The 26,087-nt window shown below is 42.2% G+C and overlaps 1 protein-coding gene across 2 annotated transcripts in view; it reads right to left on the bottom strand.

The window, feature by feature from the left end:
* The window catches only part of GNPTAB (N-acetylglucosamine-1-phosphate transferase subunits alpha and beta), an 88,694-nt gene that overhangs the window by 43,657 nt on the left and 18,950 nt on the right, over window positions 1-26,087 (bottom strand). For both annotated transcript variants that reach the window (XM_062203038.1, XM_062203039.1), the window contains exons 2-7: window positions 21,610-21,695; window positions 14,753-14,872; window positions 13,804-13,845; window positions 10,921-11,126; window positions 3,931-3,995; window positions 3,364-3,498 (exon numbers count right to left, since the gene is read on the bottom strand). In XM_062203038.1, the coding sequence (XP_062059022.1) occupies window positions 3,364-3,498; window positions 3,931-3,995; window positions 10,921-11,126; window positions 13,804-13,845; window positions 14,753-14,872; window positions 21,610-21,695 (654 nt within the window). The remainder of the gene's footprint in view (window positions 1-3,363; window positions 3,499-3,930; window positions 3,996-10,920; window positions 11,127-13,803; window positions 13,846-14,752; window positions 14,873-21,609; window positions 21,696-26,087) is intronic.

Here is a 26,087-nt window from a genome sequence, read left to right as displayed (position 1 = left end):
AACAAAACAAAACAAACAAACAAAAAAAACAAAACAAAACAAATTAATCTATGGTTTTATCTGAAACAAAAACTAATCTATGGTTTTATCTGCACAGATCAGTACAAAAATAACTTGAGGGAATAAGGGAAATATTTATTTTAAAATAACTGCAGATTAACAAAAATATCTACCCTAATATTACACTTCAAAGCACAATAAAGAATGTCATAGAAGAAAAAAGACAAAAATGTTATTCACATCACCACTGTATTTAAAGTAAAAACACGGTATGAAAAAAAAAACTAAGAGGAATTTTTGGACAGTGTATAAAAAATAAGTAGGGCTGTTGTTGTGGCATTGTAGGCTAAGCCTCCACCTGTGACGCTGGCATCCCTTATAGGTGCCGGTTCATGTCTCAACTGCTCCTTTTCCAATTCAGCTCTCTGCTTTTGGCCTGGGAAGACAGTAGAAGATAGCCCAAGTGCTTGGGCCCATGCATCCATGTGGGAGACTCAAAAAAAGCTCCTGGATCCTGGCTTCGGATTGGTGCAGCTGCAGACATTACAGCCATCTGGGGAGTGAACCAGCAGATGGAAGACCTTCTCTCTGTCTCTCCCTCTCTCTGTCTGTAATGCTACCTCTCAAATAAATAAATAAAATATTTAAAAAATAATAATTAACATAGGAACTAATAAGAACTCCCCTAATCACAGCTCACACACTACTATCCCCGTCTTCGATCTCCCATCCTTCAAATTGTTCAGTGAAGCATGATAGGAGGAGGAAAAATGAATCAGGTGATCTAAACCCAGTGGCAGAATTCAAGAGCATTTCATAATAAAAAATAAAAAAAAACTGGGGCTGGCATTGTGGCATAGTGGGTTAAGCCACTGCCTGCAGATGCTGGCATCCCATATGAACACCAGTTTCAGTCCTAGCTATTCCAATCCAACTCCCTGCTAATGTACTTGGGGAGAACAGAAGATGGCCCAAATACTTGGGCCCGTGCCATCCATGTGGGAGACCCGGATGGGGTTCCAGGATCCTCCTGGCTTTGGCCTGGCCAGCCCCAGCCTTTGCAGCCATTTGGGGAGTGAACCAGTAGATAGAAGACTCTCTTTCTTTCTGTCTCTTTTTTTCTAACTCTGTCTTTCAAATAAATAAAATAAGTCTTAAAAAAAGAGAGAGAGAGAGAAAGAACTAGGGCCCAACAAATTCTGAGCCAGGAACTTCATGCCCTCTAAGATAAAAGATATTAGAATATTTTTGACAGAATAGCAGGCATCTTGATATAAAGTGAAGTAGAAAGTACACCCACATGGACTGTGTCCTAAACCACTCCAGTAAATGGCTCAGGGAAAAACTGTTAAGGAAAAGGCATGTCATTGACCATCCTCAAAAGTCAACCCTGGCCAGCGCCTTGGCTCATTAGGCTAATCCTCCGCCTGCGGCACTGGCACACAGGGTTCTAGTCCCGGTCGGGGTGCTGGATTCTGTCCCAGTTGCTCCTCTTCAACTCCAGCTCTCTGCTGTGGCCTGGGAGTGCAGTGGAGGATGGCCCAGGCCTTTGGGCCCTACACCCACATTGGAGACCAGGAAGAAGCACCTGGCTCCTGGCTTCAGATCGGCGCAGTGCGCTGGCCAGAACACGCCGGCCGTTGCGGCCACTTGGGGGGTGAACCAACAGAAAAAGGAAGACCTTTCTTTCTTTTTTTTTTTTTCTTTTTTATTATTATTATTTTTTAACAGGCAGAGTGGACAGTGAGAGAGAGACAGAGAGAAAGGTCTTCCTTTGCCGTTGGTTCACCCTCCAATGGCCGCCGCGGTTGGCGCGCTGCGGCCGGCGCACCGCGCTGATCCGATGGCAGGAGCCAGGTGCTGATCCTGGTCTCCCATGGGGTGCAGGGCCCAAGTACTTGGGCCATCCTCCACTGCACTCCCTGGCCACAGCAGAGAGCTGGCCTGGAAGAGGGGCATCCGGGACAGGACCGGTGCCCCGACCGGGACTAGAACCCGGTGTGCCGGCGCCGCAAGGCAGAGGATTAGCCTAGTGAGCCGCGGCGCCGGCCAGGAAGACCTTTCTCTCTGTCTCTCTCTCTCACTGTCTAACTCTGCCTGTCAAAAAAAAAAGTCAACCCCAACAAATGACATCCATGTTCATGCCTGAAGAGTTAATAAGTATAAATTCTAAATACACTAATGCTTTAACTAGCAATTCATGAAAAAGGGTTTTTTTTTTTTTTATAAAATATTTCAAATATCTGAAAGCATTCTTCCTAATGAGACCAAGTCTTGAAGGTGCAGGTTGGAGTCTGTGCACTGACTACACTCATGACCTTCCCCATCTCCTCCTTCCTAGCTCCCACTGCTTACAGTAACTCATAGCAGGGTTCATGCCTGTTTTGTCTATACCTATAACATCACTTGACACATTATAGGAGTTCATTTTTTTATTAAATTTTTTATCGACTGACTTATTTATTTGACAGGCGGAGTTACAGACAAACAGAGTTCTTCCATCCATGGGTTCACTCCCCAGACAGCCGCAATGGCTGGAATTGGGCTGATCTGAAGCCAGGGACCAAGAGCCTCCTCTGGGTCTCCCCTGTAGGTGCACAGGCCCAAGGACTTAGGTCTTCTCTACTGCCTTCCCAGGTGCATCAGCAGAGAGTTGGATTGGAAGAGGATCAGCTAGGACTTGAACTGGCCCCCATATGCGATGCTACCACCACAGGCAGAGGCTCAACCTACTATGCCACAGTGCTGGCCCCAGGATTTCAATTTTTAAATAAACAAATCGAATCCTACTCTGAGAAGCCAGCAAACCAAACAAGAGTCTTATTTTTGAGTTTTGCCCACGAGAAGTAAGGAGTGAGGATCTTCTATAAAGAGCTACCTTTTTGACAACCTATTATGGCAGCAGAGTCACCCTCTGCTGCTGCTGCTGCTTCTTTTTTTTTTTTTTTTTTTTTTTGTTGACAGGCAGAGTGGACAGTGAGAGAGAGAGAGAGAAAGGTGTTCCTTTTCCGTTGGTTCACTACCCCAGTGGCCGCTGCGGCCTATGCACCGCACGGATCCAAAGCCAGGAGCCAGGTGCTTCCTCCTGGTCTCCCATGTGGGTGGCAGGGCCCAAGCACTTGGGCCATCCTCCACTACCCTCCCGGGCCACAGCAGAGAGCTGGACTGGAAGAGGAGCAACTGGGACAGAATCTGGCGCCCCGACCGGGACTAGAACCCTGTGTGCTGGCGCCACAGGTGGAGGATTAGCCTAGTGAGCCGCAGCGCCGGCCCACCCTCTGCTTCTTATCACGGGCCACAAGAGGACGGTCATGTACTGAATGAGATGTGCCACACTGGTGGCTCTATTTTCTTTGTTCTTACCAATTTTATTTTAGAAGACAGATTTTCTGGCAATTTTGTTTTTAGTTGACTTGTTTCCTTGAATGTCGGAGGAAATCCACTTAGGAAAGCTAAATCTTGCATCAGTACTAATCCAGGAACTTCTTTATCTGTTGTCTAAAATAAGGGTGGAAAAAGCACAAGTCACTTCCAACATCATGAAGCTGGTGAAAACTTACAGTTGAGAAAACTAGTAAAGTTCCATTGCATCATACAAGCTTCGGATTAAGAAAGTTAAGATTACTTAAATCAACACCCATTAACACTAGGAACCTTATCTTAGAGAACAAGTCAACATTAAAAGGAGTCTCTCCACCACAAAGAAATGGCACATGTTTGAATAGATATCATCTTAATTTGAACATTACACAATATTTGCAAGTATTAAAGCATCACATGGCACCCCACAAACACACAAATATGTATAATTTTATGTCAATTAAAAATACATAAATAGTGTTTAAAAAGGGGTCTCAGTGGAAAAGCTTTATCATTCATACATTTAATCTAATCTAATGCAAAAATGCAGTGAAATTTAAAATGACATACCAAGTAGCCCCTCCAAACTGTTTGTTTGCTGTTTCCTTTAGCCAGTCCAGTGTAGGCATCTTCAACTACAATAAAGAACACAACAAGCAAGCATATTTTAAATAAATACTTAGCAGAACATTGTACAAAACATCTTAGGAGCCATTCAAGTAGCATAGTACATGGTCTCAAAAGAAGGGAAGTTGGGAGAGATAAAATTAACCCATTCAACAAAGGGGAAACAATGTCAGTGTAAAATTAAACATTAAATGTTGCAATGCTGAAGAAGAGCTTTGCGCAGACAGCAGAAACATGGAATGTTTTGCTGAAGGAGGCAAATTTAAGCTGATCTCAAAGAAGGAAATGATAGGATGACAGCAATCACAGATGTATGATCAAACATGAATATGTTTAAGAAAAGAAAGAAAAAAGAATTGTTTGACTAGACTTAAACATTTTTGATTGGTAAGTACTAGAAAACAAGCGTAACCAGACAAAGGGGGTCCTTGAATGCTAGACAGTGGTATTTATTTTAATAGCAGGGAGCTACTGTAGATTCCTTATGAATTCACTAGTTCTCCTAGTTCCTTAGGAGTCACTGTTTTCTCACAAGGAATCCCTAAAATGCATCAGGTGATGCTGAAAAAAAGCAGATCAGGTTAGAGTGAGAATGAGAATGGCCTAGCAATGAGTTCTAAAGTGATGGAGACAAGTCAGATCAGCAAACTTGCTGCTGGCATTCAGGGAGGGATTGAGGCAAACAGGACATTGGAAGGCTCCAATTGTGATCTTTTCAAGATGGGCAAAGTGGGCAGGTTTTGCAAACTGTAGCCTGCTGACAGTGACAGATGCCAATCCTGGGTAAGAGTCTCAAGTGTATTATACAAACACAGTTTGTATGGGCGCAGGCATTTAGCTCAGTGGTTAAGACACCTGTGTTCCAAATCTGAGTACCTGGGTTCAATGCTAGGCTCCAGCTCCTGATTCCAGCTTTCTGTCAAGGCAGACCCTCGGTCCCTGCCAATCATGCAGGAGACCCAGACTAAGTTCCCAGCTTCTGGCTCTGGCCTCAGCCCAGTCCCAGCTGTTCCGGGCATTTGGGGCATGGGCCATTAGACTGGAACTCTGTATCAAATAAATAAATAAATAATTTCTAAAAAATACTTACAAAAATTTATTTCAAAAAGAGAAATTTGAGTACTGGCACATGTATGGGTTTTTTTTGAAACTTACAAAATTTTACTGAAAACAAAATATAGAAACACCAAATTCTCAACTTAAAGGTAAAACTGACAGTATCTTCCAAAATTTTTCTAGTATTGCATCATTCTTGTCAGTATCAAAAAACAAAACCAAGTTCTAGACCCAAAGTAATAAATGAACCTGTGGTAAACATTCTTTTCATGGTCCCAACTCCTAGCACATGTATGTTTTCTTTTCTTTTTTCTTTTCTTTTTTTTTTTTTTACAGGCAGAGTGGATAGTGAGAGAGAGAGAGAGAGAGAGAAAGGTCTTCCTTTTTGCCGTTGGTTCACCATCCAATGGCCGCTGCGGCCAGCGCATCGCGCTGATCCGAAGCCAGGAGTCAGGTGCTTCTCCTGGTCTCCCATGCGGGTGCAGGGCCCAAGGACTTGTGCCATCCTCCACTGCCTTCCCGGGCCATAGCAGAGAGCTGGCCTGGAAGAGGAGCAACTGGGACAGAATCCGGCGCCCCAACCGGGACTAGAACCCGGTGTGCCGGCGCCGCAAGGCGGAGGATTAGCCTGTTGAGCCACGGCGCTGGCCCATGTATGTTTTCTAAGAAAAGTCTTAGTTTCAGTTGACAATGAGTTCAATGAGTCAACAATGTGCTAATTTCCCACTGCATTTTTTGTGCTTTTAAACAGAAATATAAAGTAGTCAGAATAAAAAACTGATGCTCCTCAGCACCAGCTCATTAGGAAACCTTGTTGAGTTGACCTACAAAATGTTCAGAATCCCAACACTTGTCACCTTCACTGCATCACCCTGTTCTGAGTCACCTTCCCTCTTGCCTAAATGGTTTAACTTTTGTTCCTCACCACAGCAGCCAGACTGATTCTCAGGAACACAAATCAGATCCCATCACTTCTCTACTCAAAATCCTCCATTGATTCCTCATCACATTCGAGTTACAGTCTGTGCCATGGCTATCTGGCCCTATACCTTTTGGTGCCGCATTACCTCTTAAGGCTCATCTCTTTTCCTCGCTCCTTTGTTCAGTCCATTCCAGACACACTGACCTCTGTGGCCTTCTTCAAACATGCCAGACACATTGGGCTTCAGGGCCTTGGTACTGGGTATTCTACTTGCCCAGATCACTTTCCCCAGATATTCATGCTGCCTCCCTCATCCTCTTCCCACTTTCACTCAAAAAGTACCTTCTTGGTGAGGCCTGCTCTTAAAACCCAAATTAGAACTGCCAATCCCTTTCCCCCCAGCTGACAGGTCCCCTCTTTCTTCCCCTGCTGTTTTTCTGTACCACACTTCCACAAACTGTGTAACTGAGTTATTTGCTTTATTGATTGCCTCTTTCTACTAACATGTAAACTCGATGAGGGCAAGGCTGTTTATCCAATCATATCTGATATTCACAACTATCTTCATATCTACCTCTCTCTCATGCTGTAGGCACTTAATAAGCATTTACTGAACAACTAGTCCTGCTCTCCCTACAGAAACTCAACCACACCAAAACAGAATGTTCACTCCCAGCTGACAGCTTCTCAGTGGAATCTGAGAAGAGAAAACTGGGATGCATACAAGCCTCCAAGAGACAGCTAAGGTGCCGGTGCTGTGGCGCAGTGGGTTAATTCCCTGACCTGAAGCACCGGCATCACATATGGGCGCTGGTTCAAGACTCAGCTGCTCCACTTCTGATCCATCTCTCTGCTATGGCCTGAAAAAGCAGTAGAAGGTGGCGCAAGTCCTTGGGCCTCTGCACCTGCATGGGAGACCCAGAAGAAGCTCCTGGCTCCTGGCTTCAGATCGGTGCAGCTCCAGCCGTTGCAGCCAATTGGGGAGTGAACCATCAGATGGAAGACTTCTCTCTCCCTCTCTGCCTCTCCTCTCTCTGTGTAACTCTTTCAAATAAATAAATCTTTTTTTTTTTTTTAATAAAAAGACAGCTGAATGAACAAGAATGGGGGAAAAATGTCACAAGGGAGAGGGATTCCATTAATTCTATATGATCAGAAGGGTATATCTTTAACCAGTGTGAGAAAGTTACAAGGAAGCAGTGTGTACCTCCTTTTAGAAGTCAGTTTAACTCAGAGGGAAGATAAATTGCCACAGGAGGAAATAATTTCCTATAAATCAAAAGCTATTTAAGCTTGACAAGAAAAACCACTCAAACGAGAAGTCACAGATCCAGGCCACAGGGTTGGACTGTTGAAGTAGAAAGCAGTTTAGGAACAGATCGACAGTGTGAAATGAGAGAGAGCCAAACTTAAAAAGGTTAATGCTCCCTTTCAAACTAAAAATAACTTGTTAACTACCAGGGAGCCAGCATTATATTAGATAAAGTTCACAATAAAAAAATAGTGGTAAGGTTTTTGTTCAATAAAAAAATTATAAAAGAACATCTTAAAGTCCTGTGTGATCAAAAACTAAGTTACAAGGCCAACATTGTGGCAAAGCAGGTGAAGCATCCCATATGGGTGCCAGTTCAAGTCCCAGCAGCTCCACTTCCAATCCAGTTTCCTGTTAATGTCTGGTAAAAGCAGTAAGAGATAGCCCAAGTACTAGGGGCACTGCATCCACGTAGGAGACCCAGAAGAAGCTCCTGGCTCCTGGCCTTAGTGTGGCCCAGCCCTGGCTTTAGTGCGGCCATTTGGGGAGTGAACCAGCAGATGGAAGATCCCTTCTCTGTGTCTCTCCCTCTCTCTCTGTAACTCTGACTTTCAAATATATACATAAATCTTTAAAAAAATAAACTAAGTTATGAGTTAGATGACAGGAAAACAAAACAAAAAAATAAATGAAACCTCTGGGAACATATGAGCCCCAGGAGCTTCATGGAGGAGACACAACTTGAGATGGGCTGGAAAGAATGAAGATGAACTAAGGAAAAGAAGGCAAAGGAGAGATGCAGCACTAGCCAAGGCTCTGGGCCATATGTATGTGAAGACATGCACAGCTACAGAAGACCATGTGCAGGGATGTGGGGGTTAACAGGCAGAAGTTAAACAATTAATGATGAATACTGAACACCAGGAACAGGAGTCTGTATTCATGTCCAAAACAAACACCACACAAGGCTGGCACTGTGGCATAGCAGGTAAAGCCACCACCTGTGCCAGCATCCCATATGGATGCCAGTTCAAGTCCTGGCTGTTCCAGCTCTTTGCTATGGCCTGGGAAAGCAGCAGAAGATGGACCAAGTCCTTGGGCCCCTGCACCCACATGGGAGACCAGGAAGAAGCTCCTGGCTTCAGATCAGCTCAGCTCCAGCCATTGCAGCCAATTGCGGAGTAAGCCAGCAGATGGAAGACAGTCTCTCTCTCTCTCTCTCTCTCTGTGCCTCTGCCTCTCTCTAACTCTTTCAAGTTAATAAATAAATAAATCTTTAAAGAAAAAACACACACATACTACTACTACACTTTCTCTTCAAATGGAAGATAAACCAATAAAATCAGAGTTTTGATTTACAGTTGACAGCTGTGTGCTAGACAGACCAAGGAGAACTCTGTAGGTAAAAACAGAGCAGCCAGGACTTTATTACTGGAGTTTGTGGGGAGGAATTCAGACTGGTGTAGAAGCAAGGGATGAGTAAGGTAAGATTCTAAGAATCATTTATCAGGGGCCAGTGCTGAGGTCTAGTGGGCAAAGTGGCTGCCTTTGATGCCAGAATCCCATGTGAGTGCCAGTTCATGTCCCAGCTGCTCCATTTCCGATCCAGCTCCCTGCTAATCGCCTGGAAAAAGCAACAAAAGATGGCTGAGGTATTTGGCTTCAGCCTGGCCCAGTGCTGGCTGCTACAGTCAACTGGGAAGAGAACCAACAGATGATCTCTTTCTCTCTCTCCCTCCCCCTCCCCTCTCTCTGTAACTCTTTGAAAATAAATAAATAAATCTTAAAAAAAAAAAAAAAGAATCATTTGCCAAAAACAAATACAAGTGATGGAATGAGGTTAATTATAGTTAAGGGGTTAAAAAATAAAAAGGGGTCAAAAATGTTTTCAGAGATTTAAACTGAGGGGTATGGTGCTAACAGAATGGAAGCTTGAGAACGAACTCAATGATGTTAGTCACATGGCAGCTTTCATGTTCCACAAGTAAAGGCCACAGAGCCTCCTCGTGGGGATGTTAAATGCAGAGAAGGAATAAGACAAGAGGCCAGGGCAAGAGACACAAGCATGGGCTCACAGTTCACTGGCCAATAGGAAGATGGCTTTTCTGAGGATATGGGTACAGTTCTTTCTTTTATTATTTATTTATTTATTTTTGCCAGGCAGAGTTAGACAGTGAGAGAGAGAGAGTTACAGAGAATGAGAGAGAGACAGAAAGAAAGGTCTTCCTTCCGTTGGTTCAGCCCACAAATGGTCGCTATGGCTGGAGCTATGCCGATCCGAAGCCAGGAGCCAGGTGCTTCCTCCTGGCCTCTTATGTGGGTGCAGGGCCCAAGTACTTGGGCCATCCTCCACTGCCCTCCCGGGCCACAGCAGAGAGCTGGACTAGAAGAGGAGTACCCAGTGCCCCAACCAGGACTAGAACCCGAGGTGCCAGCGCTGCAGGAGGAGGATTAGCCAAGTGAGCCATGGCGCTGGCCAATATGGGTACAGTTTTATACCAAAAATTAAAATTTTGGGGCTGGCACCGTGGCTCACTTGGTTAATCCTTTGCCTGCAGTGCTGGCATCCCATATGGACGCTAGGTTCTAGTCCCAGTTGCTCCTCTTCCCAGGCCAGCTCTCTGCTGTGGCCCGGGAGGGCAGTGGAGGATGGTCCAAGTGCTTGGAACCTTGCACCAGCATGGGAGATCAGGAGGAAGTACCTGGCTCCTGGCTTCGGATCAGCGCAGCGCCGGCTGTGGCGGCCATTTGTGGGCTGAACCAACAGAAGGAAGACCTTTCTCTCTGTCTCTCTCTCTGTCTATAACTACCTGTCAAATAAAAAAAAATTAAAATTTTCATTTCACTATCTGGTCAAATCATTTGTTGTCTTATATACAACACAAATCTATTTCTCACATGTCTGGAGGCTGGAAGTCTAGGAACATGTTGGTAGTCAGTCGGGTGAGGGTCACTTCCAGGACACAGACAGCAATTTTCTTATTGTAATCTCCAAAGGTGCAGAGCAGAGTTCTCTGGGGCTTCTTTTATTAGGCACGAACTCATGATTAGACTGCTTTCACAGTCTAATCCCCTCTCAAAGGTGATGGTGAGTACCAGATTGAAGACTGATGCTCCTCTCCACAGCACAGAAAGGTACAAATGTGCATTACATGGAGTAAAATACATGCAATCCCTGTCTAAGGTGAAGGCTGACATACCAGGGCAGCTCATTTGCTTCTCTCTGTGTGTTTTCAGTCCATCAGATATTTCTCTTTGTCCAGGATAGGAATCAATTATTTTATTTGAAAGGCAGAGAGAGAGAGAGAGAGACAGACAGACAGACAGAAAGAGAATCAAATAGATAGACCTCCCATCTATTGGTTCACTCCCCAAATGTCTGCAATAACCCAGGCTGGGTCAGGACAAACCAGGACTGGGAACTCAATCCAAGTCTACTGCAGAGGTAGCAGGGACACAATACCTAGGCCATCACCAATGCCTTCCATGATGTGCATTAGCATGAAGTGGGAATCAGAAGCAGAACTGGGAGTCAAACCCAGGTAGTCCAATGTGTATAGGTATCCCGTGGTGTCTGAACTGCTATACCAAATGTCCACTCTTCAGACATTTGTTTAAAAGTGAATCATTTCCATTCCACTCAGGATTGTGTTATTCAAACTTCCAATAAGATGATTTTAAAACATTCATAAAATGATCTTACCATCCTTAGTACTGTCGAAAACAACAACTGAGACATTAGTAGAAGGGTTTTTTGGTTTTGCAACATTAAAGATGTCACTGGCAGAATGGAAAGAAGGATAAAGAGATGGCAGGTCCTTCAGGGTGCTGTTGGCTGGCAGGGCTGGATCCAGGACAAGCATTGGCACCTTAATGCAGTGTGTCAGCAAACATTCCAACTGCTTCTCACTGAAAAGAAACACCAACATGCTCATAGCTGCATTCTTGACATTCAGTCAACAATGAAAACTCTGTTAATACCACTTATGTTGATACCACAGATCCTAGTCTACGGCCTATAAAAAAAATCATAATATTTTATGAGGAAATTTATCTCAAGACAAAAACTTAGTAAGTTAGGTAAGTATGGTCTAAAATTATTTAACTAAAGTCCAACTCTAAAGATAGAGCTTTCAAAATACTATTAATAAACAAACATTGCCTCTGAAATTTACTAATTCAAAAGTGCACAAAAAATTAAGAACTTAATTACCAACATTTTTAAAGATTATTTTTAATTGCAATGAAGTTCACTATTGGGCAGATTATGGAATAGATAGATTCTGGTTAACTGAATGTCATCTTACAAGATACAATTTACCAATTCCCGCCAGAATATAAATAAATACTTTGGATATGACACTACTTATATGAAGTTTTTCTATATGAATATAAAAAATTCCTAGAATAAGCATATTACCTGAACAAACACAAGGGCAAAGGACATGGTTAGAATATTCACAAAGTGGGAACTACACCTAGCTTAACAATATATAATAATGTTCAACCTCCCTAATAATGAAAAGGAATACAAAAGTACACAATGGGATATCACCTTTTGGTTACTAAATACCACCCCTCACAAGATGATGATTCAATGCTAGTCAAGTACAATAAACCTATCCTTGCAAACTCTGCTGCTGTCAAACCCTTTGGGGAAGCAATTTGGTAATAAATATATATTATGTATAATATACAAATGTACTTATTCAGATTCACAAAAACATATATATGCTTCTTCCTCTGTAGTCATACTTCCAAACATCTGGTATAAGCAAGAGGGAAAATAGAAAAAACAAACAAACCCACACACAGAAAATGCCACAGGCTCAAATATAAATACCACAAAATATTTACAATAGTGAAAAATATAGAAAAGCTCAACACTTGGTCAAGTAAGTATAGTCACGTTACAGATTATACGGCTATTAAGGTGGAAAAGTATGAAGCATGAAGTTAAGGTGTTAAAACAGAAATATTTACGATTACATAAAATTATAAAGGAGGGCCAGCGCTGTGGTGTAGCAGGTAAAGCTGCCGCTTGCAGTGCCAGCAGCATCCCACGTGGGCGCTGGTTCGAGTCCTGGCTGCTCCACTTCCGATCCAGTTCTCTGCTATGGCCTGGGAAAGCGTAGAAGACGGCCCAAGACCTCGGGCCCCTGCATCCATGTGGGAGACCAGGAAGAAGCTCCTGGCTCCCGGCTTCAGATCGACGCAGCTCAATTGGCCATTGCAAACAACTGGGGAGTGAACCAGTGGATAGAAGACCTCCTTCTTTCCCTCTCTGTGTAACTCTGACTTTCAAATAAATAAGTAAACCTTCAAAAAAGAATAAAATTATAAAGGACACATAACCACACAATGATTATATACTATAAGGATTAAAATGTGCATGAAAGGATAAAAATAATAGTTGAGTAAGGGATCATAGAATAATGAAAATTTTTACTTTTCCCTTTCTTTTTTTTTTTTTTTTACAGGCAGAGTGGACAGTGAGAGAGAGAGAGACAGACAGAAAGGTCTTCCTTTGCCGTTGGTTCACCCTCCAATGGCCGCCGTGGCCGGCGCGCTGCGGCCGGCGCACCGCGCTGATCCAATGGCAGGAACCAGGTGCTTCTCCTGGTCTCCCATGGGGTGCAGGGCCCAAGCACTTGGGCCATCCTCCACTGCACTCCCTGGCCACAGCAGAGAGCTGGCCTGGAAGAGGGGCATCCGGGACAGGACCGGTGCCCCGACCGGGACTAGAACCCGGTGTGCCGGCGCCGCAAGGCGGAGGATTAGCCTAGTGAGCCGCGGCGCCGGCTACTTTTCCCTTTCTAAGAAACCTTTCTGTAATGTTATACCATTATTTATTTAAATAATTTATCATTGAGAAAAAACTAGTATTAACATTAGTATAATTTATAAATATAGCTACATAAATAAAGAGATGATAATCTTACAATTTCTCAAGATCATCTCCATGAATAAATATCTTTTCAAGCCTACTGATAAAGTATGGAAGTGGCAGTTAGCAGAGAATTCTGCTTGTCACTGAGACAGTCTTGTTTTTAGAACATATCAGAGTCAAAGATGACTCAAAACACGTATCTAGCATGAAGGATAGATCCAATTCTTGTCATTGCTAAATCCCCTGACCAGGTCCTTAAACACAAGACATACAATGTGACAGCTTTAAAGATAAGAAAATACATATTGAACATGTAATAGGTCATGTTTATACATTTTACTGATGGAGAAGCAGACATATGTTAGAGTTTAAGTGGGCCAATAAAACAATGTACCAGGACAGATTCATGGGAACTGGAAAAGAAAAACCTGGGTGCTCTAACTTTTCCAAAACTAATAAAGCTTTGATTAGTTAAAATTCAAAGAACCAGAGTTCAGAACAGCCACAATTTCAGCACTGCAAAATTTCCCACTTAATGGACACACTCAGTTTAGGGGTCAAAAACTAGCAGAAGAGGAACTGAATATGAGCAACTGAGTAAATACAAAATACTGTGTACCCACAAAAATGTAGTACTCTGAAATTTTCACTTCAGCTCTTCAATTTTTATTCTTGAGAGAAAATCAAAATGCTTACCTCTTTTTAGTTGGTTCTGTTGTGTTCTTCCCAAGGAGTTCTCTGACAAAAAAAAAAGAAACAGAGTTTATACCATATGTATGAGCTAATGCTAGACCCAAATGTGCATAAGAGGGACTAACAAGTTGATTTTCTTGGTTACTCCACTGTAATTAACATACTGCTAGACGCTATGAGAACTAAAGTACATAATAAATTAGGTTCCAATGAAATACTGTCAACAAAATTGTACCTCTCCTATAACCAAGATGGTTTACTTAAAATATTAAACTTTTACTAGTAAACATGGTACCAAGTACTTACAAAGGTCTTATAGCCTCCATCACAGACAGATATAACTTGTTACAGTATTGGGTGGCCAATGAAGCTGAGGTACACTCATGGCATTTATAAAGAAATGGTTGGGGAGGTACTCCCGGAGGCCAGTGTATCTTTCCCAGATAAAGCAAATAAGGTGATTAAAGTCATACATTAAGTAATGTCCATGACCTGACACTAAAAGCATACACTTTTTATTGCCTTTTTCTAATAGAAATCAATCTGTAGATCCATTTTAGTTTTCAAGGGAATAATCTGTCTTACTATTTTGCATAATGAAGCTTATTTCATTTAGAGGTGAAATCTGGGACTGGGACTGAGTGAGCATGAAGCCCAGGGCTCCATCAGGAAGCTCTCCAACCTTTAGGCTCTTTGGAGACCACGCCATCACCAGAGCAGCTGATTCATAAAACAGCCATCAACAAAGTGAGGACCACATCTGACACAAGTGGCTGAGTCCTCCTTGGGCACCAAGAAACAAGGATCAGATAAACTGCCTTAATATCATAATGGCATGAATCTAAGAGGCAGAGTTTTATCTGGACAGCACTGTGAAAAATCACTATTGCCTTTTCAAAGTACACTTGTGCTCACAGGACTATGTGTGTGTTGTTTGCAAAACCCCTTTTACCTCATTGCTTTCTGCTCCTCCTCCATCTGCTCTCTGACCTGCTGCAGTTCCTTCAGTAGTTCAAGATCTGTCCCGTTCACCCAGGTGTAAACCACATCGATCGGCATGGGCAGACAGAGCCTACAGAAAACCCACAAATCCTCTGGCTCATATGCATTTTTCCAGTATATTTGGGAATAAGAGTATAATGGAGTTTAAACTTAGAGGTCATGAAAAGTCAATGAAAGGGTAACCTAACCATGACATATATCATAGAGCTGCATGTTTCAAACTGGAGCTGGGAGGATAATATTTGTGAAGTACCTTTGCTATGAGTTGTAGTAATCTGGACATTCCATGTAATTTACACCATTTGATTCTCATAACCAACCTATAAGGGAGCTGACATTGCTTCATTTAGAAAACTGTTGAGGGGCAGGGTCCTGGAATCTCAATCTAGATTAGAAATTGGGTCCACATTCTCATAGTTTAGCAAATGAGTGAGTGGGCAACAAATAGCAACCAAACTTAAGAAACAAATTAGAATTTTCGAGAACAAGTACCAGACCATGATGAAGATCTGGCCGTGTTTAATGCTACAGTCTGCTCAAACCTTGATGCCTCCCAACCCAGGACATCTCTATATGCCTAAAAGCCTCAAGCAGTGCCTGGTCCATGGGTGGGACTTAATACCTTTGTTACACAAATAACTCTGCCATTCCTTCAGAATATATATCATTATCTTCCACAAAAAAGCAAAAAAAATTATCTGCTTCACATTGTCCATTATGTAAATTATTCGTGGTCATCTCATTCCCAACCTCTTCCTAGGTGATCTATGCTCAGACTAAAAAGAGATCTTTTTAAAAACTGCTTAACTGACATATTTAGAAAAGAAAAAGTTAAAGGGCATGGAGTGTGGGAGGACTATATTTTTCTGAAGTTTCTTGTAAAAGTAATGATTTGTTGTTAAAGTTTTTTTTTTTTTATTGACTCAAGAGATACCCACAGATACATTTAATTGAGGAAATCAACATGAGTATATTATTCATTTACAGACATTGGCTCTAATAAGGCTTTGTTGTATGATAAATTTAATTCTCTGGTGAAACTGAAAACATGAAGGAGATCCTGTGATCTTCTCAAGGTCAATGAGTCAGTTATTTAGCCACCAATGGACATGGTCGCTGGGAGACTGAGCTTTCATTCTAACCACCAGACCACTAACTTGGTTCCCTGATGAGAAGGAAGGCTTCATCTTAGAGCTAAAGACTAACTCATTTCTGACTCAGAACCAAAGCAGAAGTGACACTGATACAATTTATTTTAATCACAGGTTACTTTTAAGTGAATATTAAAGTCATTTAATAAAATGGAACTTCAAAAAGTTCATGGAAAATACATATTATGAAAAAACTAGGCCTACATTTAAAAAATGTGTTGCACCAAAATAAAATTATCTTTTACTTTCATTTTTCCACACTTTTTGAAGTGCCCTTGTAGTTCCTTGGTTCTACTTTTATAAATAGGTTAAAAATATAGAATTTAAATAGTATCTTAGAACCAAAGAGTTGAAGAGATTTCACATTTAATTCAACACCCACATCTTACAGATGATTAAGTATGTCACAGACTGATTTTTGGTGCTGCACAGCTATTCACAGTAAGCAATTCGCATATTCATTCATTATTGATTTTTTATTTTTTCATTCAGGGCAAACTAGCAAAAAATGAGCTTTCTATAAACATTATGGTATTCAAAATATATTAGGACACAAGATACGTTACATATGACTCATTTTGACATACCTGCATACAAATCCAACTACATTTTAGTGCAAGCTAAAATGGAGGGAAGGGGTAAGCTTTGTGGCATCTCAGGTAAAGGTGCTGCCTCAGATGCCAGTATCCCACATGGGTGCTGGTTCATGTACTGGCTGCTCCACTTCCCATCCAGCTCCCTGTTAACTGTCTGGGAAAAGCAGTGGAGTTTGGTCCAAGTGTTTGAGTCCTTGCCACCCACGTAGGAGACTGGGGTGCAGGTCCTGGCTCCTAGCTTAGGTCTGGCCCAGCCCTGGCTATAGGGTCCATCTTGGGAGTAAACCAGAGGATGGAAGATCTCTCTCTCTCTCTCTGTAACTCTTGACTTTCAAGTAAATAAATAAATATTTAAAAATACAATAAAATAAGATTAGGAGAGGAGTGGGCACTGGCCCTGGCGGTTAGGATGCCTGAGTTTCCTATAAGAGTACCTCAGTTTGGTACCCAGCTCCATTCCTGACTCATTTCCTACAACACAGACTGCAGGATGTGGCAGTGACGGCTCGTGTAATTGGGCTCCCACCACCCATGTAAGAGACCTAGATTGAATTTCTGACTCCTGGCTTCAGTCTGGACCACATGTTACAGGGATGAACCAGGAGATAGATGGCAGTGCTCTATCTCTGTCCATCTGTCTGCCTGCCTTTCTTGTTTCTGACTCCAATAAATACATTTTGAAATTTTTAAAAAATAAAATTAGGACAAGTATTTCACACCAAGATTTCTAAAAATTCTTTAGAAAGAAGACAAGAACATTTGATTAAATCTGCTGAACCCCAAATCTGGATTTTCTAGTAGGGTCGTTTTCTGTTCTATTCTATAAGTCTGAGGCTCCTTCAGGGAAGATTCACACATCTGTGCTCTGTCAGAATGTGGCACAGCATATGGTACAAAGTAGGTACCCAATATTCATGTTTCAGCAGAAAAAAATCAATTTTGGAACTTTCTTTAAGGAAATCAGCTGTTGTTTAAGATGAAAATTAGAAAAGTAGGAAAATTATTTTTCATTAAGAGTCCTTTATTTCAGCAGGTCTTAGAATGTGCTTACCAGACTAGCAGCTTTAGCACCAACACGGAACTTGCTAGAAATGAAAATTCTCAGAAATCCTGTAAGACCTACAGATTCAGAAATTCTGGGGTGGGATGAAACATTTTCTCAAACCCTCACCTACATACTAAAGTTTGAAAACTACTACTTTTAGCATATGTTTCTCAAAATTAAGGATTTCAAGAAGTTTTGTTTCCAGGTTATATGTAACCACATTGGCCATATTTAAATAAAATAGACATTTAAAAAAAAACTTTGAGGTGAGCGTTGTGGTACAGTTAAGTCACCACTTAAGAAGCCTGTATCCCACATCAATGCCAGATCAAGTACTGGTTCCTCTGCTTCCAATCCATCTTCCTGCTGAGTTGGGAGGCAGGAGATGGTAGCCCAAGTTGTTGGGTTTCTGCCCCTCACATGGGAGACCTGGATTGAATTCTGGGCTCCAGGCTTTAGCCTGGCCAGGGTCCTGGTTTTGTGGCCATTTGGAGAATGAACTAGGAGATGGAAGATATCTCTATCTTTCCACCTCTCTCTGTCATTCTAACTTTTAAATAAATAAATAAATAAATCTTTAGATGATACTTATTAATTCATTTTAATATAGCAATAAACTTCACAATTAAGATTTATAACTTTTATAATAAAAGTAACTATTTTCTAAAACAAAAAAAAATCACTGAGAAGAAAGGCACTGTTTTATACTTTTGCAACTCTCTTCAAATTCTGGCTTAATAGAAGAAAGCTAGCATCTCAAATCTTCTGCATTCAATCTGTCCCCACATGTTGTTTTGATCTGAAGTATATGGAAAAACCCAAGCTCAAACAAAACCTGACTACAGGTTAATTATCCTTTATCTTTTATTCAAAATGCTTGCAGCTGTGATTTTGGAGTTTTTCAGATTTTATAGTATCTAAACTGACTTTTCCTGTTAAGCAACCCTAATCCTAAACCCAAAATGCTCCAATATCCAAAATCTTTGGAGCATAAAGTCATGTTGGCATTCAGAAAGTCTTAGATTTTGGAACATTTTTTGATTAGGGATGTTCAATCTGCAATCCAAAATAAGTGGTAGTTTCCTAAACATTAGTTGTAATGTTTAAAACATGTTGATAAATTGTTTTGTGTGGTTTTTTTTTTTTTTTTTTTTTTGACAGGCAGAGTGAGCAGTGAGAGAGAAAGAGAGACAGAGAGAAAGGTCTTCCTTTTGACGTTGGTTCACCCTCCAATGGCCGCCGTAGCCGGGGCGCTGTGGCCGGGGCGCTGCGGCCGGGGCGCTGCGCTGATCCAAAGGCAGGAGCCAAGTGCTTCTCCTGGTCTCCCATGGGGTGCAGGGCCCAAGCACTTGGGTCATCCTCCACTGCACTCCCGGGCCATAGCAGAGAGCTGGCCTGGAAGAGGGGCAAACGGGACAGAATCCGGCACCCCGACCGGGACTAGAACCCGGTGTGCCTGTTGAGCCACGGCGCCAGCCGAATTTTTTTGTGTTTTAAAATCTACTGGTTGTTCTTGAACTCTGAATGGCTCTTTCATCCATGTAAAGTTCTGTGACATAACTGACTGATTATCTAGAAAACAGCAGCTTATTGAGTTATGAAGGCATGCCAATGTCAACACATTTCATTCATCTTATGTAATATTAAAAAAATTCAGATTTTAAGGATGACACTGCAAATCTAATCAGGAAAGCCTTGATTTTGTGAAGCTGTTAACCTCTCTGTGACAGCAAATTCTGCAAAATTCTAATAGGCAACAAATATTACCGTTTGTTTTTGTTCAAGTGACAGTATTGCTTTGTTCATTGTCAAGGAAAAATCTGGTAATAATCAAATCTAATAATCACATTGGCAACTGTCCTTTCAAATCACAATGGTGATCCATAAAGAACACTAGTGGAGTTTGCAACTCAATCACAAAAGTGTTTTGTCTCAAGACAAATACCATGCAGTCAAGTGCTTTCTGTGCACTTCCTATTTCATCATTCAACAGATACATTCAGGTAATAATTTTTACTGCTTCATTTTACTGAACATTTTATTTGTTTCCTCTTTTTTCTTTGCCTTTTTCATCATGAACAGTTTTAAGTGTAATTAGTTTTCTTCTTTTCCCTGCGAATACATGGCGGTGAAGAACATAATGACTCATAGCAAGGTATGAGCAATTTTACCCGCCTTTGCTTTCACACCTTCAAATGTCAACGCAGTTGGAAGTGCACATAACATCTTAGTATTTGTTATAAAGACTTTTGATTTCGCAGACCCCCTGAAGGGTGTTGAGGTCTTTGAAAACTGCTACTTTAAGAGACTCTAAGAAGCAGAGTTCCTTTGCTTTGCTAGATACTTACAGACTCCCTACTAGATTGTTAGAGATTAGCTCAGTACTGGTCTAAAACAGGGTAAGGTTCAAGATTCAATCTTTGTTGAAGGGACACCACTCTGACCTAGGGCACTTTAAAGAACAAAGTAATGGTAAAGTTTTAGGTCAACTCAAAGACTCTTCTAGCCCCTCTTTATGGAAACATTCAAGATCATATTAGTATTTTGAAATCTACTTATTTGCTAGAAACCACAAAGACACTTACAACACATGAATGGAGAGACAAGGAAATGCTCTATGTGGGGCAGGATTTCCAGTGTAGATGGCGAGCAGTCTAGAGGTTCTCAGGAGACTCACAAGCTACTATGAGCACGCATGAACCAATACCAGTTACTCCCTGAAATTTAATTAGGCTCAGGTTCAGTGATAGTATAAAGAAGCATCTGAGACCTATCCTTAGAAAAATGGAGCATCCAGAGAGGCTTCCAGTGATGGCCCCTGACGATTCAGATGAGGGCTTTTGTGGGATTAACTACTTTTACTACCCACCCCACATTTACTTTGGTCACTTCCTGTTCCTTATCTTGTACTGATTAGCTGTGTGTCAGTACAAGGAAAAGAAGAATCAATAGCTAATGCATGAATGTGAATTAAAAAAGGAGAGGGCTCAACTTTATTTTTTTGAAGTTAGAATGATCATAACAGAAGAATCCACTGCCTACACCCACATTTATATATTGCTTTTATGATATAAAACAATAGGAGCTATAAACAGTAGTTTAATAACAAAAAAGGACCTGTGTGATTTACTTTGCAACCAAGGGAAGGAAGACATTGGAAAAAACTGCTTCCATTCCGTGGCCTATGTAGTGAGGAAGGACAAAGATCTCCAAGGACAAGAAAGGGTGAAAGTGGGACCAGCGTAGTGGCTAAAGCCACTGCCTGCAGTGCCAGCCTCCCATATGGGCACCAGTTAGAGTCCCGGCTACTCCTCTTCCAATCCAGCTCTCTGCTATGGCCTGAGAAAGCAGTGGAAGATGGTCCATGTGCTTGGGCCCCTGCACCCACATGGAACACCCAGAAGAAGCTCCTGATTCCTGGCTTCGGATCCCACCTCTGGCCTTGCAGCCTTTGGGGAGTGAATCAGTGGATGGAAGACCTCTCTCTCTGCTTCTGCCTCTGTCTCTCTGTAACTCTTTCAAATAAATAAATAAATCAAAAAAAAAAAAAAAAAAAAAAGGGTGAAAGCAGAGAAAAGACCCAGCCTGTGAGGCTGTCGCTCCTCCCCCACAGAGAGGCAACCTAATCAGGTGAGCATCTGGGTGGAGTTCAGACCTGGAGGTTACCTAGGGAGTGGCCCTGGTTAATAGAGCACTGTCAACAGAATTCTGGCCAGGGCTCAGAAGCAGCTGTGTATCATTCATCAAAAACAGGGGGAAAAAATTCCCTTTATCTCACAGAGCTGGGGCAAGATAAAGTGATATCAGCTTAAAGTACTCAATAGACTGCGGGGTAGGGAAGGGCAGGGGTTACTCTCTGGGAATCAGATTTTAGAAGAGTGCATTCTTGAACATGCTAAACCGTATCTACAACTTGGAAAGAAAGCTTCATGGTCACATTTAAGATGCAGATGATCTCATGACTCATCACTTAAGTACAAATAACAGATACTCTCTAAAATAGATCTCTTCTCACCGACTCTGAAAGGATTTTCCAGCAATATTGTCTCTATAGGAATCAAACAAAACGTGGTATTGATCCCGGCTCCATTCCAGAACCACCTAGAAATAAAAGAAAAGAGGCAATGTTTTCTTTGCAACAAAAAGAGTATTACATAACTTTTCATTTTGTTAGAAATCACTAAAAGAACAGGTAAAGGAACCAAAAATCATTCATTCATTTACTTAGCACTTAACACACACCAGACACAGTGCTAGACCCAGATGAATAAGCCATAGTTCCCAGTCTAGACAGCCTAAAGACTCAAGTGTCTCACTGGGCTTAGAATGAGGTTGCACAATCTGAGAGGTCTAAAAGGCTATCATAGTCCAATTGGGCCTTTTTATTATTATTTGACAGGTAGAGTTATAGACAATGAGAGAGAGACAGAGAGAAAGGTCTTCCTTCCATTGGTTCACCCCACAAATGGCCGCCATGGCCGGAGCTGCGCCGATCCAAAGCCAGGAGCCAGGTGCCCCCCCCCTTCGGGTCTCCCATGTGGGTGCAGGGGCCCAAGCACTTGGGCCATCCTCCACTGCCCTTCCTCTCCCCCCTACCCGGTCACAGCAGAGAGCTGGACTGGAAGAGGAGCAACCGGGATCAGAACCCAGCACCCATATGGGATGCTGGCACCGCAGGCGGAGGCTTAACCAAGTGAGCCATGGCGCCGGCCCCCAATTGGGTCTTGAAACGTGAGTTCTCTAGGCAGGGGAAAGGGACAGTGCCAGCTGGCTGGAAGGGCGGGTTCACAGGCTGAAGCATAACAAAGGCAGATATTTTGAGGGCAGCTATGTAGTCAGTTTTATCTAAAGCACTAGTTAGGTAGATACTGAGAGAGAAATGGGGCTGGGAAAGGAAAATGGGCTCTGACTGTGACACACTACATATGCCTTTGGAAGCAGAGACAATGAAGGATTTGTTTTAAAAAAGATTTATTTATTTATTTATTTATTTGAAAATCAGAGTTACACAGGGAAGGAGAGGCAGAGAGAGAGAGGTCTTCCATACACTGGTTCACTTCCCAATTGGCCACAACGGCCAAAGCCAGGAGTTAGGAGCTTCCTCTGGGTCTCCCATGCAGGTGCAGGGGCCTAAGGACTTGGGCCATCTTCTACTGCTTTCCCAGGCCATAGCACAGAGTTGGATAGGAAGTGGAGCAGCCGGGTCTTGAACTGACACGCATGAGGGATGCTGGCATTGCAGGTGGCAGCTGTTAACCTGCTTCACCACAGCACCGGCCCCAACACTGAAGGATTTTAAAGGAGCCACACAATTCATCTAAATTTTGGGAAAGTCTTCTCACAGCAAATAAACATAAGGTGGAACAGAACGGACTGACAAGAAATGGGAATAATGACATTATCACTCATAGGTGAAAGCTGATGACCTTGCTAAATATTTCAGGAGAAAATGGAAAGTTTTAGACACAAGCTCCCTCATACCTGCATCCCAAATCTGTAAGTCCACCCACACATTGGCCCCATTTTCTTCCTAATTCCTTTTACCAGAAAGGAAGTATCATCCTCCTTGCAAACATCTAATATCTGTCCCTTTGGTCTGGATCTCAATACTTTCTGATGTTCAAGACCTTGACTCCTTTCTCTTTTCTTCTCTAAAGGATTATTCCCATTAGCATATAAACACATTCCACTATTTAGAAAGCCTTCTCTTCTCTCCACAATCCTCCAGCCAGTCTGTCTACTCCTCCACTCCAAATTCTCCGTCCCTTTCTAGATCATTTCCTATTCTATAATCACCCTTCATCCCACTCCAATAATCACTTTTGCCCTTACCACTTCAGGGGCCTTGCCAAGGCCTCTGTGTTGTTAAATCAATCATATTTTCGCAGTCTTACTCAATTCACTGTGGTTGCCCAGTGCCTCTTTCTTGAAACATTTCTTGGTTTTACTCTATCACTCAGGTGGTTCCTTTTCCATCTCTTCTGCCAACTCATCCTCTTCTATCTGATAATCAAATGTCTTTCATTCTGTTTCTCTTCTTAAATGCCCTCCTTCCTGCCAGGGCTTCTTCCAGCTTCCTAGTCTACCACTTCTAGAATGAGACCCTGCTGTATAGATGGCTGTAGAAGCTCTATTCATCGAGATTTCATTCCAGCCAACACAAAGGAAAAAGACATGTACTTCCTTTAAGGAGATTAGGAAGGCTGTACCTGTCACTTCTGTTTCCACTGACCAGAACTCAGTCACATGATCACAGCTAGCTACAGAGGAAGCCATTTATTATAGCCTTGCTACAATAGCTCATTTCTTGGCTAACCAACATATTTATCATTTCACATACTTTGTGTGTGTGTGTGTGTGTGGTGAGAATTCTGTTTATTTATTAATAAGACAGAAAGAAAGAGAGCCAGCACACCCATCTACAGATTCACTCCCTTAATGCCCACAACAGCCAAGGCCAGGGTAGGTCAAAGTCAAGAGCTGGGAATTCTATCTAGGTTTCCCAAATGATTGGCAGCAACCCAATCACTTCAGTCATCGATGCTGTATCCCACTTCCACTGGCTGAAAGCTAGAGTTAGGAGCCAAAAATCTAGAATCAAATCCAGGCACTTTGATAAAGAATGCAGGCAAATGCTTGCTCCCTGGTAAGAACACTTAAGATCTACCCTCTTAGCAATTTTCAACTATACATTATTCTTTAATCCAATATTCTGTACAGTATAGATATCTCTAGAACTTACTCATCCTAACTGAAATGTACCCTTTGACCAATACCTCTCCACTTCCCTAAGGTCAATTTAGTGGAGAAGTCTATTGCTGGCTACAGCTACACTGAAGATAGAGCATCTAACCCTTCTAAGAAAGTATCAAGCAAGATTTCTCTGAATAAACATTAGCGGCGCCGGCACACCAGTTCTAGTCCCGGTCGGGGTGCCGGATTCTATACCGGTTGCCCCTCTTCCAGGCCAGCTCTCTGCTGTGGCCCGGGAGTGCAGTGGAGGATGGCCCAAGTGCTTGGGCCCTGCACCCCATGGAAGACCAGGAGAAGTGCCTGGCTCCTGGCTTCGGATCAGTGCGGTGCGCCGGCCGCAGCGGCCATTGGAGGGTGAACCAACGTCAAAAGGAAGACCTTTCTCTCTGTCTCTCTCTCACTATCCACTCCGCCTGTCAACAATTAAAAAAAAAAAAAATTAGCAGAGTCATTGAAGAGAAATAGGAGTCTTCCGGCAATTCAGCTGGGTGCCTGTTTGTGTCCCGGATGCTCTTCTTCCAATCCAGTTCCCTGCTAACGGCCTGGGGAAAGCAGTGGAAGATGGCCCAAGTGTTATATGCTGATGGCTCATTTCCCACAAAGGGATCAGCACGTATAGCTGTTTTGTGCTAGGAAGCACTGAGCAGGCCTGAAACCAGTGCCCGGACTCCCTCCGCTGCCTCCTGTGACACTTACTTACACAGAGTTGGCTGTGTCAAATGCACAGTTATGAATGTGGTCATTCAACCCATCCTGAAACTGATGTGCTGACGTAACCTTCTTCAATGATCCAGACTGTTTCCCTGGCATGTTTATAAATGAACGCATGCCATATAACAAATATGTTTTTCCTCGGTACTTTTTAGAATGTCTAACGGTTCTTCAAAAGGTTTTTACATATAATTGCTAAGATCTTCAAATGATTAAACTTTTTAAAATTATAAAAACAAGACAATTTTGTTGAAGATTTATTGGTGAAAGAGACAGAACCCAAAAATCTTTCCTATCAGAGGAATTCTTCAAATAAGGAGATGAGGAAGGTAATTAGAAAGATAGCTGATATGCAGTGCAAAGATTATAAAGATTTAAAATTAGAAGACATGAGTTTAAATCTGGCACTTACCAATAATATACAACCAAGGCACTTTGGTATCCTCAGTTTCTTCTTTTGTAGAATGAAGATATTAATACACTCATTTCATAAGACTGTTTTGATGAGTAAATTAAATGCAAATCATGGGGCTGGCATTGTGGTGTAGAAGGTAAAGCTGCTACCTACAATGCTGGCATCCCATGTGGGCACCTGTTCCTGTACCAGCTACCCCACTTCTGATCCAGCTCTCTGCTAATGGCCCCGGGATAAACAACAGAAGATGGCCCAAATGCTTGGGCCTTGCACCCACATGAGAGACTCAGTTGAAGTTCCTGGCTCCTGGCAACAGCCTGGCTCAGCCCCTGCCATTGTGGCTATCTGGGCAATGAATGAGTGGATGGAAGGATGGAAGAATGGAACACTGATATCTCTATCTCTGACTTTCAAATAAATAAATAAATCTTTTTTAAAAAATTAAAAAATAAATATGCAAATCATGCCAGACTATACAGTACTTGTATGCAAACTGTTCACATGACTTTTAAAGACAGCATATATGCTGCAATATCACTCACCTGCTTAAATGTCTATGTCTCTGTGTATAACTGAAAGCCAAGACCCTGATCTCTTTCATGTAGTCCCAGAAA

The sequence above is a fragment of the Lepus europaeus genome, chromosome 10, assembly GCF_033115175.1.
Source record: "Lepus europaeus isolate LE1 chromosome 10, mLepTim1.pri, whole genome shotgun sequence".
Classification (NCBI taxonomy): domain Eukaryota; kingdom Metazoa; phylum Chordata; class Mammalia; order Lagomorpha; family Leporidae; genus Lepus; species Lepus europaeus.
The sequence above is the reverse complement of the archived record's forward strand: the minus strand, read 5'-3'. Positions and strand labels throughout refer to the sequence as shown.